The 16,122-nt window shown below is 38.4% G+C and overlaps 1 protein-coding gene across 1 annotated transcript; it reads left to right on the top strand.

Moving 5' to 3' along the window:
• Positions 1-432: 432 nt before the first annotated feature.
• Positions 433-2,251, top strand: LOC131936281 (ficolin-1). The gene is made up of 2 exons (XM_059293196.1): positions 433-624; positions 1,481-2,251. Exons 1-2 carry the CDS (start codon positions 555-557, stop codon positions 2,149-2,151), a joined length of 741 nt encoding a protein of 246 aa, XP_059149179.1. The 5' UTR covers positions 433-554; the 3' UTR covers positions 2,152-2,251.
• Positions 2,252-16,122: the final 13,871 nt, after the last annotated feature.

Genomic DNA, 16,122 nt, shown 5'->3' with positions numbered 1-16,122 from the left:
GCCAGGGGCAAACGATATATTTTTTGCCCCCACCCCATTTTAAAAAGGTTGTTTATGTTGGAGAAAAAAGCCCCCCCCCCCCCCTCTCCCGATCTCCGGCGGTTATTTGTCGGAAGCCTTATTTGTAGGATGTTGTATTATCATGAACTGAACGGACGGGAGCTGTATTGACAATATTAAGCTATACTGTCTAGAAGCGAATACATTCTTCAACCGGGCCCAGTTTAGGATATATCAGGTTGATTGTGACGCTGCGTGATGTAGATTACATTATAGACAAGGAAAATACAGTTCGCCAAGGTCAGGAAAAAAGTCTTGTTATTGTATCAAACGAAAGATAGAAGTTTATTGGCACATGTTTATTTTTTAGCATGTGTAGACCTATACCCGGATGTTGGTCGATATTTTATCGTATTCGATAATTTTATCACTTAGTACAATAACAAATGCGTTACATCCTTGTTCGCTTTGCTATAAAAAGATGTTCCAATGTTGTAGCATTTTAGATTTGTATTCCTGAGCAGAAGAAACTAAGTTAATTAAAGAAGATCAAGATGGCTTACAGATGTTTGGTGTGGTGTCTTATCGGGGCGATGATTTTCTTGAAGGTGTTTGCTTCTTACTGTAAGTAATTTACAAAGTAGGCTTCTGAATGTATTTGGGGACTTCTCTTTTAGCTGTATATTGTGTTCTACATAGTAATATATTCGGAAATATGATTAGAGTTAGGGCTGACGTTAGATTTGGGGCCAGGTTGAGAATTAGAATAGTACAAGGTCTGTAGCATACACAAATTGATATTCTTTCAATTTCTTCAGAATAACTGTTGCTATGTTTCGGCAAATCTAAAGATATTTTCAATCTTTATATGATTTTTATTATACGAGTTAGAGAGTAAGAGGTCTTTTACTACCTGTTTTGTAGATAATTAATACTTGAATTAAAATGCATGCGGAGGTCGACAATACATGAAATTAGGGTTGCCAGATACCTTTTCCGAAAATACTGGACACCTTTCCATCCTTCCCTTCTCAGGTATGCCGCAAAGCAGAAGAAGGGGGGGGGGGGTAACAGAGTATTATTCATATACTTGTCCAGTATTTATATTTATTTTATCCTGGACAGTCTGCTCAAATACTGGACTGTCCAGTTCAAAACTGGACACCTGGCAACCCTACATAAAATCACGCACATAAAGGGGGAAATGAGTTTCTGAAAGGCGTTTAAAATGATCTACTATTACTATTGGTTAGGAAAGGGGGGTGGCTAGAAACGAATGAAAGTAATATTTTGTATTTTTTAAATTATATCAGGACAGGAATATCTTGGGTGGAATTATATGAGGGTTTGCTGGACTGATTTTGTGTGTGATGAAGTGTGACTATAGTTTAGATAAGGAAAGATGAACATCGGAATAATCTTGCATTATACATGGACATCAGTTAAAAACAAATATATAAAACTGTTATTTATTTTTAAGGCATTACAAGTGACAGCAAACATAAGTTTGGCAGAGTGGAAGTCAGCTGTCCTACGTCACCAGACACCTGTCGAGACGTGGACAGCACTGACCCCAGACCTGTGGTCATCCTGTCCAGCGGTCTGGAAGTGATGTGCGACACACAGACGGACGGAGGCGGCTGGACGGTCATCCAGAGACGAGTGGACGGGAACACGTCATTCTACCGTGGCTGGGAGGAGTACAAATACGGCTTCGGCAACTTCAACGGCGACTTTTACCTGGGGAACGAAAATATTCACCGAATTACGTCACTCCGAAGTTACCAGTTACGCGTTGATCTAAAGTTTAACCAAGCCAGCTACTACGCGGAGTACTCACGATTTCGAGTTTACGGGGAGCAGGAAGGCTACAGACTAAAACTTAGCGGGTTTTCTGGAAACACAGTCGATGGGTTCTTGAGCCACTACGATTCTAAGTTTAGCACGTATGACCGGGACAACGACGGAAGTGCTGATACCAACTGTGCTGTTCTGCTGCAGGGCGGTTATTGGTACTCACATTGTCACGTGTCCAACTTGAATGGACTGTGGGGAAGCACAGAGCAATACAAGGGACTGAACTGGTACTCACTAACCGGGGTTCACGCCTCAGTGTCTTACAGTGAAATGAAGATAAGACCAGTCAATTAAATTTGTAAGGTCGGCCTTGTACCCAAACTCGAAAATGGCGTTTACCAAAATAAATTTTGTGATTAGAGTAGAAAATAAAATGCTTCGAAAATCATAATAATTTTTTCTCTTTATACACATGTAAGGTATGGGTTGTTTTTTTTTTACTGATGTAAAGAGAGATGGTGGTGGTAATGGTAATTATTCCCTCAAATCCGTGCATTACCCTTTGGAAAAGGGAAAGGTTTTCCAGACCTGAGGACAACTAACTACCTCACACTAATACAACATCAATATTTAACTAAAAATGAAACTTTGTAACACAGTTGATAAATTTATTTATCTTCATTTGATGTCATATATATATATATATATATATATATATATATATATATATATATATATATATATATATATATATATATGTTAAAAGCAAAAGCAAAAGCAAAAGAAGCAACACACAACACAAATAAGACCTAGCCAGTCTTTCATATTTAAGAAAACATTACTTGAGTTCCTAATACAAATAAAAAAGACAAAAAATCCACTTACATCTCCATACAGAATTATTCACCTTGGTTACTCACATTAATTCATAAAAAAACATATAAGTGTGAGTTGTAACCCTACATTTACACAATTCAGAATGCACACAGATAAATGTCATTTTCTCTAGTCCTAACTTCACAACTTGCACTGCTTGTGTAATCTCGGAGTCACCAATGTAAATGTCATTATACCTATTTCTTAATATTTCTACTTGTAGGACTACATAATCTCAGAATCACAACAATCCAGCTCGACATTCAAGCAGCAGGAAGATTTCCAGCCACTGGAATAGAACATTGAGCCACTGGTACAAACATCAGCCACATGTATAAACATCAGGGTTGGACCACAGAAACAAATCTCTGGTCACCGGAACGAAGCACCTATTTACAGAAACAAAACGTTTGGTCACTGTTACAAACATCAGCCACATAGATAATGGCCACTGGAACGAAGAACGTATCTATCGGGACAAGGCGTTTGGCCACTGGTACAACATTGGCCACTGGTCTAAACCTCAGGTCACAGATGTAAACCTCTGGAACAAAGCACATTTGTACAGGAACAAGCCGTTGGGCCGCTGGTGTAAACACCAAGCCATATCAACAATACATCAGCTGGGCCACTAAGTCAGCCTTCGCAGCCAGCCCTAAGGCTGCTGCCATAAGGCCTCGACTAGCCTCTAGCCATATCTATGTGTGTGTAAGAGAGCTTATCACAGCCACCCTTCGTCATTTATAGGCTATCCAACCAAACTTTTTCCCATCCTTTCAAACCATCTGCTTCACCCCAAGCTGACACAGGTCCCATACATTAAAGAGACGGCCATTGGGAAGACAGGGCATTAAATCGAAACACAAATGCATGCTCACACCTAGTGTCAGGTCAAGCCGATCTCCGGCCACAGTCCACGACTTTGAACACTTGTAAATTACTTGTGACACCCTGGCAGACCCCCGCGCCGTGGAAACCGGGCACCATCTTGTGAGAAGAGGAGGGGGCAACATTACCCCGATCCAGCTATCATAAAACAAAACCAAAATATAACCACAAAAAATCAAGCAACATGTGAACACAAATAAAATAACCAACCAACAATAGAGTACCAGCCAACACACATGACCTGAATATAAACATCCATGTACGTGCACAGATACAAAACATAAAGGTATCTATAATATAACGCTGCTGGTAGTGGGTCAGTCCGTCAGTCATCGCTATACATTTTGGAAACATAAAAAGTACACACATCACATGTCGTGCTTTTTACTTGCATCGCAGTGTTTTATTATAAGAAATAGAGTAAGGTTTGTTTATATAACGACTTAAATTTATTTTATAGTTGCTACAGGTTTTTCTCTTTCGCATAACGTAAAGAAAATATTAAATACACGCATTAAATATCATTTCCGTTTTGATTCCTAGAAAAAGTGGATACATTTTAATAATAGTAGGGTCGAATTAATTAATTAAACTGTTTTGTAATGTTGCCAAGGGAGTTAATTTAAAAATAAATTCAACTCACGCTTATACAAAAATGTGAATGCAAAATCTGCAAGAAGGAATTATTGTTTTGATTGCATTGTGTTTGTTTTTTCTTTTGTGTTTGTGTTGTGTTTGTGTTTTCTTTTGTGTTTGTGTTGTGTTTGTGTTTTCTTTTATGTTTGTGTTTTTATTTGTGATTGTGTTGTGTTTGTGTTGTGTTTGTGTTTGTGTTGCGTTTGTGTTGCGTTTATGCTGCGTTTGTGTTGTGTTTAGTTTTGTCTGTTCCCAAGTTGGTACATTTAAAAAAGATTTACCGTGGCGGAGCAAGGGTATGCAGCTAGTATGCTATATACATGCGACGGCATGGTTGAATGCTAGAGCTAACCGAAAAATCTCGTGGTCAGGTCCCTAGCTAGAGTCGTAGTACGTCCTTCAGACCACCCAACTCTGATGGGTACCTGATTTAGAGAAAATACACTATACCTTTATGCCGAGGTCATTGAAAATTGTGATATTTACTTCATCTGCCTCGTAGGCCATCAGGTCCAAAAATGCAGAGTAGCTGTAGTATATATTGTATTCTACCGTTCACACCAATATAGTTTCACCACATTAACACGTAAAAGAGCAGCTTTACATTGCCTATCTTTTAGTAAAATAAAAAAAACAAATTGAGAATGATTCTCTAATTTTTTTTTCCTTTTAAACAAATATCACCTTTTTTAAATTAATTAGACTATAACCAACAAAACACACAAAATGTCATTGGTATAGAGCTGTGGAAGTGGTATGTAAATTTATACACAGCTAGTATTTTTTTTTCTTTTCTTGATCACACCAAGACAAGCTAGTTGGTTTCCGCAAGTTATGTCCAATTCGTTACAAATTTTCGTTTTTGTAACAAACTGAAACATGCTTGATATCAATGAAAATAGTTGCTAGATGCAACTTATGTAAATTGGTGTATTCTCACAAATGTGATTAGTTACTTAAATTAAATAATACATACGGAAAGTTCAGTATTGTATAGACAATAGAATATAGAACACAATTTATTTTACATTGTTTCCTTTTTTTCGCCTTTCTATCCACTGTGTCTTTAAAATCCCATTGGTTCCTTGTGTTATAAATTAAATTAAAGTTTAAACGACCTGTCCAAAACAATTATAACGAGCCGATCCGCGGTGTATCATACGCCGCTATTTAGTTTTTTCTACTTTTCAGTAATTCATAATTTGTGAATTCGACAGTACCAATGCTGCCCCCCCCCCCCCCGTGAAAGCAGACTCCTCTTAGTTACCTCCTCTAAGTTTAAAATAGTTTCAAACTGAATTATCTGCCCCTAATAGCCGTCACCAAACTAAACATTTAGCGTGAACTACAACTCACCTGACCATGTGAGTGGGGGGGGGGGGGTGGTAGCGATAGAGAGGAAGAGAGGGGACTGCAAGGCGCGCGCTTGCAGCTTGTTTTCTAACGGCTCCCAGAAGAGAATTATATATATAGATGCAGAGCACTGTGTCAGGAGAGATGAGAAAGACGTCGTTGGGTGGATGACATCAAAGATCGGACTTTGTTGCCTGTTGCATAACTACTCAGAGCAGCAGAGGGCCGAGACAGATTGTGGAAAATTCTGAGAAAGTCAGCCGTGGTGCCCCAAATGACAACAGCACTGATTTTAAAAAGTGGAATTTAAAGTATAGTCCAATATTGCAGACCCAACTTCTTAGTACATCTATATATAAAGCAAAGTGGTAGGATGGGGTGATAAGTGGGGTGATGTGGCGTGATGTTGCGTGATGTAGGATGATAAGTGAATGATAAGTGGATGATAAGTGGATGATAAGTGGAGTGATGTTGGGTGGTAAGTAGTGTGATAAGTGGGGTAATAAGTGGGGTGGTAAGTGGGGTGATGTTGGGTGGTAAGTAGTGTGATAAGTGGGGTAATAAGTGGGGTGGTAAGTGGGGTGATAAGTGGGGTGATATGTGGGTGATAAGTGGGGTGATAAGTGGGGTGGTAAGTGGTTTGATGAGTGGGGTGATAAGTGGGGTGATAAGTGGGGTGATATGTGGGTGATAAGTGGGGTGATATGTGGGTGATAAGTGGGGTGATAAGTGGGGTGGTAAGTGTGGTGATGAGTGGGGTGATATATGGGTGATAAGTGGGGTGATAAGTAGGTGATAAGTGGGGTGATGAATGTAAATGAGTGGGGAAAACCTGTGAGGTTCAATTTTAAATATAAAACAAATATAAAATTCTTTATAATAATGCTTTCATTAAATAAATTTTAGGGTCTTAAATTTAGTGTTGTTACCGGACCCAAAATTTGAAAATTCAAAATAAATTAGTTTGAAGATCTGCAATTAAATTTTTAGGTGAGTACCCCAAAATATGGTAGCAGATTATGAATTCATTCTTTATTGGGATTAAAATATAATACTTCACCAATGGCGGAAATCCTACGAATAGGTTAATTATTTTTCAAGATGGCCGCCATTGTCATAGTTACCAAGGGATTACCACCAATTTTTTTTTAAAAATGGAAACACATATGCGAATGTACCTTTAAAAAGCTGTAGAGAAAAAAAATTATTTGCTCTCTAGTATTAAAAAAGTTTGCTTTTTAACGGAGCCTATACCCTTAAGTAAACATTACATAGCCCGTGTCTAAGCGTACGGGGCAATTTGATACTTATTTGACTTAAGATTTTCCTGCCCGTGACGTAGTTCTAGGTGGAAGTTGGGTACACATATCAGTTACCTACTATGATACTTTCATCATGCACGTGTATCAGCAGCAAAGCTTATTTTTTAGCGCAATTTCCATTCTGGAGAATTGCGTTTATTAACCCGTCATTTCTGGATGTATGAATGAATGGATGAATGTGTGTCCGCAGCTTAAAGTCGTATCTCCTCCTCAACGAAGCAATATCGATGACTAGTCCCAAAAGCAATTATGTTAAGCAAGCTACGAGGATAAACATAGGCCATAAAAATTCCGGGTTTCTTTCATGGATTTCCCGGAAAAGCCAAAAACCCTCGAAAAAAGCAGTTTTTGGCCCATTTCTCGTCAACCTGACCACTTAGCGACTTGAAACATGTACCAATCGATTCCTGCCATAATTTAGAACAATATTGCTAAAGAAAGTTGTCAAAAATTTCCTTTCGTTCGGTCACAAAATTTTTTTGAATTAATTAAAATTTGGACCGAATTAGTAGGCATTTTTTCCAACCACACCACACGCGTCATCACGTTCAATAGCTGCGCCATCACGTTCAATGGCTGCGTCATCACGTTCAGTAGCTATGCGCGCAATGGTTTTTAGTCATGTAACTCTATTGTAAATAAAACATGTATTTTAACCAATGGTTTTACTAACCCTGCTCTTGATTTACGCTACGACAGAGCTATTTTTAGATAACATAAGGAAATTGCGCTAAAATTGTCACTAGACTTTTTAATTACCTTGTTTTTACTACAAGCTGTAAACTTTGTGTATAAAATTTGAATGGTCATTTACTCGTCGGACCTACTTACAACCATTATCCTTAATAAGGCTGTAAAATGCACACATTGAGTTGTAGCGTAGTCATCCAGAGGCGTAGCGACCCTTCCCAGCGCCCGGGGACAAACTTTCAATTTGGCGCCCCCCTCGGGAGCAAATTTTAAATTTGCACCCCCCCTCCCTTCAACTTTTCGATTTGCACCCCCCCTCAACTTTTCCATTTGCATATCCCCCCTCAACTTTTCTATTTGCACCCCCCCCCCCCCAAACTGCAAAAATGCAGCTAAGTTGACATTTTAATTTCTTTTTACAACCCATTTTGGCGCCCCCTAATTTCGGCGCCCGGGGACATATGTCCCCCCTGCCCCCCACCCTATCGCTACGCCTCTGTAGTCATCACACCAACGCAAAAAATAGCAAAATATATTTAAAAAATGATAATGTCAGTTAAATAAATGATTAATTGGAGTTAAATAGACTTTTGAGAGCAGTTGACAAGTCCCATCAAGGAGGGGGGGGGGGGGGAGATACCATGACGTAAACCTGCTACATCCAGGTGTATTAATAACCGTCTATAGATAAACATCGTTAGTATTATCTGAGAACAGTTTAAAGCTATAACCATGGGGGGGGGAGGGGGAGTTACATCAAACTAAACGCTCCGAAATTTGCCTTAGGAAAAGGTTTTGTTGAGAGAATTGTATTCGTCAATTCAAGTCTGTGGTGGGACGGTGGGATGAGTTATAAAGGCCCCTAAATGCTTTTTTAAGAGGATCAATATATTGTTTGCATAACGATTAAAAAAATCAAATACGTCCAGAAAAAAATATATATTCAATACATATACACATGCCTATACACATACTTACATGTGTATGTGCAATATATACACACACACAATATATATATATATATATATATATATATATATATATATATATATATATATATATATATAAATGTTTTCGTCCGTGGGTTGGGAGTGAAACCATTAGGTACTGCACCGGGTCACCCGACCTAGCTACGCCACTGTACGTGTATTTCATTACTTGTGTAAACCCGGATGTATGACGATTCGTATGATCTTACTTAAACATCTTATCACGTGGTACAATAATATGTACCATCCGGGTTTGCTTTACTACAAAAAGCTATTCCTACGTAATATTATTTTAAAGTTGGCTTGAGCAAAAGCAAATAGGTTAAGTTTGATCAAGATGGGTTGCTGGTGCTTGGTTTGGTGTCTCATCGGAGCGATGGTATTCTTGGAGGTGTTTGCTTCTTACTGTAAGTAATGTGTGAAGTAGTTTTGCTTCTTACTATACGTAAAGTGTGAAGTAGGTTGGCTTCTTACTGTAAGTTATGTGTGAGGTAGATTTGCTTCTTACTGTAAGTTATGTGTGAGGTAGATTTGCTTCTTACTGTAAGTTATGTGTGAGGTAGATTTGTTTCTTACTGTAAGTAATGCGTTAAGAAGGTTTGGATGTGTTGGATGGCTTTTCTTATCGCTGCATTTGTGCTACATAGTAATATATTCGGAAATATTGTTAGTTTAGTGTAACCTTACTAAAGATATAGGCTATACGCTAGTATGACTAGAGAAATAAAGCGGGAGTGATCTCCTCTAAACTTTCTCGAATATTCTTATATATCACTACTGGGGATGGCAACTCGAGATATAGACAATATTTTAAATCTATTTTTAATTACTTAAACTTTTTAAAATTGAATAGAATCTCTTAGAAAAAAGAATTGCGCATCAAGTGAATGGAAAACAATATGTGTATGATAGTGCGGAATATTAGTAGTAGTTTATAAATTCACATGCGTTTATTGAGAAATCAGAAATAGCGTAAATTACTACTTCCGGTCAACAGAAATTACTCAAAATTTGACAGAAGGCAGAGAATTAGATCTATTACTAACTTGTGAAATTTCATTTATCTATCTTAAACAGCATTTAACGTATAGGCTTTTGAAAAGCTAAAAGTAGAAGAAGTTCCACTTACGGTTACAGAAAATCGCTGAAAAGTTGATTCAGAACTTCAAATTTGATATATTACATATATATGAAATTTCATCAATCTAGCTTTAACGGTACTCAATTTATCGTGTTCACGCAAACACACACACATACATACATACACACACACACAAACACGCACAGACATACGGACAAAATTGCAAAGCTATGTTTTTCCGACTCAAAAAGATCTGTGAAAATTTCAATTTTTTTTTGCACGATTACAATACTTCCTCTACACTTCGTATACGAGAAAGTAAAAAACCAGAACGATCACTTTTGGAGAATATATTCACTTACATAGGTACTTCATTGATGGATTTACGTTGGATTACATAAGACCTAGGATCAATTTATTACATTGAGCGCCTAGGCGTTGATTTTTAGTCATACCAGCATATAGATAATCCTCTATTGTTTGTTGAAATACGGGGGAGGAATCGGGCGTAATGTACATTTCATATTTCTTAAATAAATCAAAATAAATAATTTATTTGGTGGGGAAGTTAATAAGATATGAGAATAGAAATGTCTCGGGGGGGGGGGGGTGGGGGGGGTGGTGTCGTATGTTTTTTCGTAACGCCACAAGCTACAACTAATCTGCTGAGAAGAGGGAAACATCAGATCAAACTGCTCATTTATTATTGACACCGGTCATACACACATATGTAAATTTGCCTTTTATTTTTAAGGCATCAACAATGACAGCAAGCACAAACTTGGCAGAGTGGAAGTCAGCTGTCCTACGTCACCGGACACCTGTCGAGACGTGGACAGCACTGACCCAAGACCTGTGGTCATCCTATCCAGCGGTCTGGAAGTGATGTGCGACACACAGACAGACGGAGGCGGTCATACAGAGACGAGTGGACGGGAACACGTCATTCTACCGTGGCTGGGAGGAGTACAAATACGGCTTCGGCAACTTCAACGGCGATTTTTACCTGGGGAACGAAAATATTCACCGAATTACGTCACTTCGAAGTTACCAGTTAGGCGTTGATCTAAAGTTTAACCAAAACAGCTACTATGCGGAGTACTCACGATTTCGAGTTTACGGGGAGCAGGAAGGCTACAGACTAAAACTTAGCGGGTTTTCTGGAAACACAGTCGATGGGTTCTTGAGCCACTACGATTCTAAGTTTAGCACGTATGACCGGGGCAACGACGGGTATGCTGATGTTAACTGTGCTGTTCTGCTGCAGGGCGGCTATTGGTACTCACAATGTCACGTGTCCAACTTGAATGGACTGTGGGGAAGCACGGAGCAATACAAGGGACTGAACTGGTACCCACTAACCGGTGTTTTTGCCTCGGTGTCTTACAGTGAAATGAAGATAAGACCCGTCAATTAAATTTGTAAGGTCGGCCTTGTACCCAAACACTAAAATGGTGTTTACTAAAATTTATATTGTGATTAGAGTAAAAAAATAAAATGCTTCGGAAATCAAAATAAATATTTCTCAGAGTTGGTGTTTTGTATATAATCACAAATACTTAATACACATGACCTGAATATACACATTCGTTTACGTTTACAGATACAAAAATATACATAAGACGGCGTGGTAGAATGGTAGAACATTCGACTGCTAACCGAAAAATCTCATGTTCTGGTCCCAGGCTAGAGTCGTTGTTCGTCCCTTATACCACCCAACTCTGATGGGTATCTGATTTAGAAAAAGTAAAGACGGCATAGTTCTGAATAAACTATACCTTTGTGCCGAGGTCATATAATATTGTGATCTTTACTTTATCTGCCATCAGGTCCTAAAGGGAACGTAACTTTAGTATATAATAAATACTACTATCCTGTTATAACGTCATCAATATAATCGGTAAATGATTTGATGTCGTTGATGACTGCACTGAAAGGTCAAACAGTTGTGTGGTGAATGAAACAAATAAACAGTAGATTACTTGATTGTTAAAGGAGACACCAACACAATCTCAACTCAGCTAATTCAATTTAATCGATAGTGAAACTAAACACTACATGATAGTCTTAGTATAGTGTAAAGAAGAGGAGAAATGTGTTCATCAATAGTGGCCGGCCTTAGGGGCCAGCCCTACCACACTTTACAGAACAAAACACGTCTACATCCTCACGAGGCTAACGTTCAACTGTTCTATGTCTCTGGCCCTCACCACCCAACTTAGGGTCTATGCCTTGGCTTAACCTCGAATACAATAGGGTATCTAAATACGTGTTTCCCCAAATTTGCATCCTAGGTCAGCTGGGACGGACTCAGGTCAAAGACCGGCGACCGATATTACCCCAAGTCTGCACTTGGCTAGGTGGGGCGGGGATGCCTTCATATCGGGTTACGGCTGTCCCAGTTCAGGTGTGGAATGGGAAAAGGGGAGGGGGGGTAACCCACTAGCATAAAAAACACATCCCGTTCACACCAACGTAGTTTCACCACATTAACATGTAAAAAAACAGCTTTGCATTGCCTATTGTTTAGTAAAGTAAAATAATACAAATTGATAATGATACTATAAATTTTTCTTTTTTTTTTTAAATTTTACCTTTTTAAAATTAATTAGACTATAACCAGCAAAAACACAAAAAATCTATGGTATCGGGCTGTGGAAAGGGTAGGTGAATTTATGACTTCCACAAATACATGACAGATTTGAGCCTTTTCCTATCCCCGCACTCGAGAACACACGTCCCATGGTCATTAAGATAGTATCTAATCTAGTCGAGAAGGTGTTATGGTGATGACTACATTGTTTTTAGATTAATATATTATATACTAGACTACCCGTCATCCCTTGGATAACTGTGGGTTTCGGGGTTCATCCTTAAAAAAACATCACGTCTGTCACTTATCGTCAAAAAAAAAAAAAACCCACATTAAAAAAGACGTCACACCTCAGGCGTTTTTGTCTTTTAAAAACACCAATTTCGGCTGAGCATATGTCTTACAACACAATCTCTTCATATGCTGAGGTCACAAAAACGTGTTAACTCTACTTCACCTGCCCAGTATCCTCACAACTCAGAAATGCTTTTGCCTTTGAAAACACAGATTTCGACTGAGCATGGGTCTGACCACACTATCTCTTCATATGCTGAATTAACAGGTGAACTATACACCTACTCAACACTACTTCACCTGCCCAGTGTTCGGCCAAGTCTCAGACAACATGTCTGTTCGTTTATCGTTTAAAAAAAGATTTCGACCAAGCATGGCTTTGACCACACTATCTACGTCATATGCTGAGGACAAAGAAACAGGTGAGCTCTACTTCACCTGCCCTGTATCCCGCCAAGTTCCGATGTGCAACTTTTTATTCACTTCTAAAAAAATGAAAAACAAATTTAACATTGACATCATGTGTCTAGAACCCGTGCCACCCGCATGGGAGCCTATAACACTAATAGTTTAGTTATCTAGGCTCTTCACGGCAATGACGTTTTTTTGTGTGCACTATATTACTAGATTGAGTCTGCTTAAGAAACTTGATTTACGCGAATAGGCCCTAGATCTAGTGTTATTTCAAATTAAATTTTATCTCAGATTATCCAATTCTATAGCTAGACAAAGATTTATATAAAATAATGAAGGTCTGAAATAGTTTAGTATAGAAACTCATTTTATATAGTTCTAGATAGAATTATCTAGATTCTACGATTGGTTTGGTTAAGTCTAGTTTTTGACGTAACTCTAAATCTCGAACCTAGATAGATAAAAATAGAAAAAAAATTTATTCATAATTTTAAAAAATAAAAGAAGATAAATCAGAGGCGTAGCGAGAGGGGTGGGGGGGGGGGGCGGGGAAAGTTTGAGTGGGAGGTGCAAATCGAAAGTTTGAGGGGGGGGGGGGTGCAAATCGAAAATTTTAAAGCTTTTCCCCGGGAAGGGTCACTACGCCTCTGGGGGGGGGGGGTGACACCATTAAGTGCCGCACCGGGTGACACCCGACCTCGCTACACCACTGAGATAAATTAAGTTCTAAAAATCTAATGACTGAATTTATGTGTCTGTAAAACATGCAACATCTTAAACTGTTAAATAATCTAGTTTTAAAAGCAAATTCTTGTAAAAAAACATACTGAACAAGGAAAATGCAGGAGTTTTTTTTTATTAGCGTCAAAACTTGGGGGAGGATTATGGTGAATGTAGTGGTTCTTAACCTTTTGACGGTACCGAGCCCCATTTATATAACAATACACCGAAACCAACATAATTGCTCTATCGTCCAAGTCCGATTGCGAGAGTGTGTGGTTTGTCCTCGGCCGAACCATTGCGACAGAGTCACCGATCCCCTGGTTAAGAACCACCAGTGTTTCTTCCAGACTTTTTCTTCGGGGGGGGGGAGGGGAGCGGACACTGTTAAAAGTATATATTTTCTATTTAAATTATATAAATTTCATTTCGTTCGGGGTCAGGGTTAGGGTTTTGACCCCCCCCCCCCCCCCCCGATGAGATGCCTGGAAGAAACTATGAGAACCATTGAGCGAGAGTTAGGGCATGTTGGGACTCAGGATTAAGCTACTCTACTTCGCTCTAATGGCTTTCCCACACACAAGTAAATATAATAAAAGTATACGTTTATGTAACTTCGTTTGTGAATAAGTCAAATTTAAAATAAAACATCTGAATACTGGTTTCTGGGTTTTACTTCCTTGTTGTAGAATAAAAACGCAAAATAATTCAAAGGATACGATTTCAAGTCCTAAAACTTTTCTTTTAACCACAAACAAGCTAAGGATAAATAGCTCTCTGGGTGTCTTTTGTTAATAATAATGCAGTTTAAAACGTACCCTTGAATGCCGGTCTTCAATGCAATCCTAACCTTGGAATGCCCGAGTAGGAATAGAGTATATGTATTGCGTGACTGTTTTTCATGAATTCACGCATTCATTGACAACGTAATTGAAATATTTTTAGCGCAATTTCCATTCTGGAGAATTGCGTTTATTAACCCGTCATTTCTGGATGTATGGATGGATGGATGGATGTGTGTCCGCAGCTTTAAGTCGTATCTCCTCCTCAACGAAGCAATATCGATGACTAGTTCCAAAAGCAATTATGTTAAGCAAGTTACGAGGATGAGCATAGGCCATAAAAATTCCGGGTTTCTTTCATGTATTTCCCGGAAAAGCCAAAAAATCTCGAAAAAATGCAGTTTTTTGCCCATATCTCGGCAACCAGACCACTTAGCGACTTGAAACATGTACCAATCGATTCCTGTCATAATTTACAACAATATTGCCGAAGAAAGTTTTCAAAAATATCCTCTTGTTCGGGCACAAATTTTAAAATTACATAAACACCTACAAACCGATCGTTCTTCTAGCTTGAACGCACCCCAGCATTATACGTCAGAGCTATTTTTAGATAACATAAGGAAATTGAGCATAAATGTCACTAGACTTTTTTAATTAACTTGTTTATGTTTTAAGGGGTTTGTAAACTAGCGTCTTTGAGTGATTATAACACGACGGGGTTCAGGGACTGGTTCATTATTTTTCTACATTGTGTTATATGGGGAAGGGGTTGTATAGTGCAACGTTACTTACAATCGATTCTTATTTTTGCTAAATTTCTGCTACGTGGAATGGTTGGAGTCATATTTTCTCACAATAGGCCTATATGTGTTTAAATAAAAGTATACGGTAAACTAAGATGCTACAATAAAAAAAAATTCTTTAGACTTAGCGATATATTTGGCAGATGAAGTCGGGTTCATATGTTTCTTGATCTCGGCTTCTGAAGGGATTGTTTGGTCAGCACTATGCCATATCGCTTTTACTTGCCTGTGTGTTTAGTAATCATCATAAACCCGGCATTGCCCACCCAAATCACAACCAACCAAAACCAAAACAACAAAACGCAAACATAACGCTAACACAATTACAAATACAAACGAAAACAAAAACCCAACAACAAACCCACCACAACCACAAACACCAATACAAACACAAAGAAAAAACAAACAAAAAAGCAAACGAAAACAAAAACCTAACAACAAACCCAACCACAATCACAAACACCAATACCAACACAAAAAAACAACGAAAAAGCAAACGAAAACAAACCAAATCCACACGCAAAACCAACCAAAAACACAAATACAAACCCAGAGAAAAAAACACAAACAAAACGAAAAAAGAAAGAACAAAAACGAACCAAATCAAAACGCAACCACTAACGCAAACGCACCTAAACACAAAGAAAACACTAACGCGAACATAAACGCCCGGGGCGGAATCACCTGTTTTAGCTTAATGAACGACTATAGTACCCCAACTTATTCATAGTCTTTTGCACTCACTTAAACGAACGCGCCTGTTGCAATTTAATGAACAATTATAATACTCCAAACTTATCCGTAAAATGCCTACAACATTTGCACTTGATCAATCCCCGCTAATTATGTAATTATTTTTTTTCCCAACACCAAAACAAAGT

The sequence above is a fragment of the Physella acuta genome, unplaced genomic scaffold, assembly GCF_028476545.2.
Source record: "Physella acuta isolate Inbredline_101_S28 unplaced genomic scaffold, ASM2847654v3 ptg000174l, whole genome shotgun sequence".
Taxonomy (NCBI): Eukaryota; Metazoa; Mollusca; class Gastropoda; family Physidae; genus Physella; species Physella acuta.
This window is presented reverse-complemented; position numbering and strand designations above follow the sequence as displayed.